The 4,026-nt window shown below is 42.2% G+C and overlaps 1 protein-coding gene across 1 annotated transcript in view; it reads right to left on the bottom strand.

Annotated features, from left to right (window-relative positions):
- The window catches only part of LOC120051317 (xin actin-binding repeat-containing protein 2-like), a 49,767-nt gene extending 48,839 nt beyond the window's left edge, over positions 1–928 (bottom strand). Inside the window, exon 1 of the mRNA XM_038998133.1 lies at positions 415–928. Within this exon, the coding sequence (XP_038854061.1) occupies positions 415–645 (231 nt within the window). The 5' untranslated portion in view covers positions 646–928. The remainder of the gene's footprint in view (positions 1–414) is intronic.
- Positions 929–4,026: the final 3,098 nt, after the last annotated feature.

Here is a 4,026-nt window from a genome sequence, read left to right as displayed (position 1 = left end):
CCTGAAACTAGAATAGTCGTATTTATGGAATTAAGCGAGAGACACAACAAGAACACAAAAGTGAGCAGCAGAGCTGATGTTTTTTTTAAAGTGTGATGCCATTGGTCACCGGACCTCCCTCTATCTACACGGATACTCTGCTCACTGTCGTTCAGACACTAGAGACAGATACATTACAACTGTGACAAAATCTGCAATGAACCTACTTCACTCAACTTACTTTTTTGAACTTTCCACAAAAGTTTGATTCAGTTTCTCACAGTAAATGTAGCACATAATTGCCCATCAGTTGGTTCCCTCCTAAACAGTCCATGGACAGAGCGCTTTGGGCCACAGTAAGTTAGGGCACTGTTTGGCTAAAACATTCAATTCAGATAAAGCTGTACTGCATAATAAACAAAGAAGTGTACTTACGGTGTTTGTTGCTCCTGGGGGCTTCTCAAACATCCTCTTCAAGCTACTCAGAGGGATGTCAAATCTCTCAATGGTCTTGGCAGCCTGGAGGTCTTCCCGGAGTACTTGGACATCAGTACCGTCTGCTTGAGGGCCAGAGAGATACGGCGAGGAGGAAACGGACCCCGAGGTCGCTAATGACTCGCCACTCACCACCTCCAACTCCTCTCCATTTCCTGATTGAATTTCCATTGTTGTGGAAACCGTTTCCCCCCGTTCTTTCCTCTGGGCAGGAGTGTACAGGGGAAGTCTATTGTATGACTGGGAGGTAAAGGGGGGAGAGAGGAAGAGAGAGAAAAAGAGGGAGTATTGTGAGTGAGAGAAAGAGAGAAAGAGGAGTAGATGGGGCGCCGGTGCCTTTCACTGCTCTGTTCGGACCCTGTGGCTGCTCTAGACACACCAAGCTGATAGACGGCACAGAGAGGCTGGCCTTCAGAGGAGGAGAGAGGGAGAGGAGAGAGGAAAGGGTTTTCCCAGTGACACACCGTTTTTGGTCTTGGACGCAGCTCACAGTAACGTCAGCTACATAGCTATGAGAAATAAATATTCACTTTAGAGAGAGAGACAGAGGGAGACACACAGAGAGAGAGATAGAGAGAGAGAGAGAGAGAGACAGAGGGAGACACACAGAGAGAGAGAGAGAGAGAGTGACAGACAGACAGACAGACGGACGGACGGACGGACGGACAGACAGACAGACAGACAGACAGACCGACATAAGGCCTACTTTATAAATGTAATATTACACTAATAGAAGTATTATAGCCTACCTTTCAGCTTAATCCTGAAGCAAGGAACTCCAGAACCCAGTTTAGACTGAACAGACCCCTTTCTCCCTCCCTCTGTCAGTACCACCCAGGCCAGGCTGACAGGAAACAGTTGAGACCCAGGGTTGACAACGTCTCCACCCTCACACCGCCCAACCCCAGCCCTATCCTTGTCTGGCTCCAATCCTATTATTCCTGAACAAATCATGGAAGCTCTGTCACAATTAACCTCCCACCCCAAGCCACCAGTGTGATGGTTGTTTTATTGTACATTTCTTTAACACTTATTGCCCTTCCCTGTTTGACGGTTTAAACACATTTTTTCCTCTACTTACACCATTGGATCACAACTGTTCTACTATTTTCCTTTGTCCCCCTGTAACATTAATGGTATCTTTGCTTTGTGTTGAATGTTTTTTTGTGTCAAGACAAGGGCCTTTCAGTGTGGGGACTTTGTGCTGTGTGAGCATATGCTAACTGTGCTGTAAGGTTTTGCTGGGTTTTCTGAATGAGTTTAAGCACTGAATCGTCAACCATGTGAAATGAATGGAATTACTTATGCATAGATTGTGAAATCCGCCAAGGCAACTCTGTGGTCCTCTCAGGTATGTCAAAAGGACTTTTTTAAGCAATAGGATTTCAAAGAGTACCTTGGCAACAGTCTCAGGTAGTAGTTGAATAGTTGAACGTTGCAATGTCTTTTAAAATACACTTAGAAAGTATTGGAAAATACTCAAACACACTCCCATGCATTTGAAAATAGTATTTGAAATAATTATTTGAAAATACTTTCAAACATTAGGCTATTTATAGCATAGCAAATTATTATAGCAAATGACTTCCAATAGAAGTAGTTGATTCGGCCCACATTATTAGAAAATAGTCAAATCGCAAAATGTTGTTCAGCTCAGGGAATAAAGAGAGGGATACAACGGGATAGAGAGAGGGATACAACGGGATAGAGAGAGGGATACAACGGGATAGAGAGAGGGATACAACGGGATAGAGAGAGGGATACAACGGGATAGAGAGAGAGATAAAGATTGAGCGAGAGATCAGATCAACTTAATGAGTGCGAGGCCAATGACAGATGCATCTGACAGTACTGTGGGGATACAGTATGCAGCTTCATTTGAACCTGTGGCACATACATTATTTAGTGGAGGCCAAAGGTATGTGTGTCACTTTCAGATGGATCCTGTATCCGCCTGGCACACTCATCTTTCAGGAGTTACAACGCTCACACAAACACATGCACGTACGTACGCACACACACTGCCCTCTCCCACTCAAAGTGGATCAGAAGTTTAAAGAAATGGGGCCTCATACTCTCCCGTCCTAAAGTCCTCTTCATTCCCATGGAAAACCCTTCAAATACAAAGACATAACTCAACATCTACATACCAGCCATGTCATGACAAGTAGGAATATCATTTATCACGGAATGCAAAAAGAAGGGTGGGGGTGTATTTCGCTACAGAGAAGTTCTCCATTAAAAAAAAACACTGTATTGTTTATTTTGTATCCAAATAAAAGCTCTTATTTCTAAGCTTTCATTAGATTAAGATGGGCTTTTCCCAGCAGACGGAGAATTGTTGCATGCAGTACTAGACATGTGGGTAGGTATGAGCCATTCATGGCTTTCTAGTCACACATAGTCATTCAGTATCAGGTCTCTGTCTCACATACTCCAGTTACTGAGGTTTACTTCAGAGCTTGGTTTTCACACGTCGCCGATACAGCAGGTGAGAAGGGACACTCTATCTAGTGAATAGTAGCATATGTTTACATAATGCTTAATGGGGTGGTCGAGTAGTTCAACAGCTACAACAGAGATGCACATGGCACTCGATGCTTTGGATATTAAGTGACATTATCAAACATTTCCTTTTATATTATTTAGTTGTGTTTGTTTATAGTTGTTATTTATAATTGTTAAACAGTGTATTGACATTTCTTTTTATTGACTATACATCTTTAAACAAACAGCCATTTGATTTAACTTCTAACAACGCTTGACCAAAAGAACGTCACACTGCTTCCCCCGTTCAATCTTACGTCATGTTCTCTTGACATCCGGATGGAACAGTATAACGAATGACTTCCCAGAAACCAGACTGAAGAGACAGATTGCAACATAGACAGTTGAGAGTTCAACATTTTAGTGAGGGAAAGCTTCATCTTGAAGTTTTGGAGGGGGATGACTAGGTTACAAGCGAAGAGCTATTAAACTTATCTTAAGCTTTAGGCCATAGTTAGCTTGTTTGGCTTGGTACTCCGCCCAGACCAGACCGTTCTTTAAACACAAACCCAGATGGTATCTGGACATTTCTCAGCCACCTCTCTCTCTCCTGCTGCTGCTGCTGGAAAAAGTGACTCCATCTCATTTAGCTCTCATTACAATGCAGCTAGAGTCAACAGGGGATAAGGGTCTCATAGATCCTATGTTTCCCAGGTACTAAGCAAGACTTTCTGTTACAAAGGCATATTGAAGACGATGAATGTGCAAGACAATCAACATGAGTTACCTTTGTGTATGTAGAGTGCATTAATACAGATGTAGGATCTTAATTTGAGCCAGTTTGCTAAGGCAGGACAGGACATTTGAATTATTATTATGTGGATTACAATTAATTAATATTTTTGTAAGGGTTGATACATTTTTCATTAGGGTAAATTAAGTTTGAAATTTCAAAGTGGAAATTACAAACTTTAGAAGCTTTTTTTAAAACTCAATCACACTACAAGTTTGCATTTCCTGTTGCGCAAGAAAATTCTCAGCAGCAAAAGAGTGATCAAATACATC

Source organism: Salvelinus namaycush, chromosome 7 (assembly GCF_016432855.1).
Source record: "Salvelinus namaycush isolate Seneca chromosome 7, SaNama_1.0, whole genome shotgun sequence".
NCBI lineage: Eukaryota > Metazoa > Chordata > Actinopteri > Salmoniformes > Salmonidae > Salvelinus > Salvelinus namaycush.
This window is presented reverse-complemented; position numbering and strand designations above follow the sequence as displayed.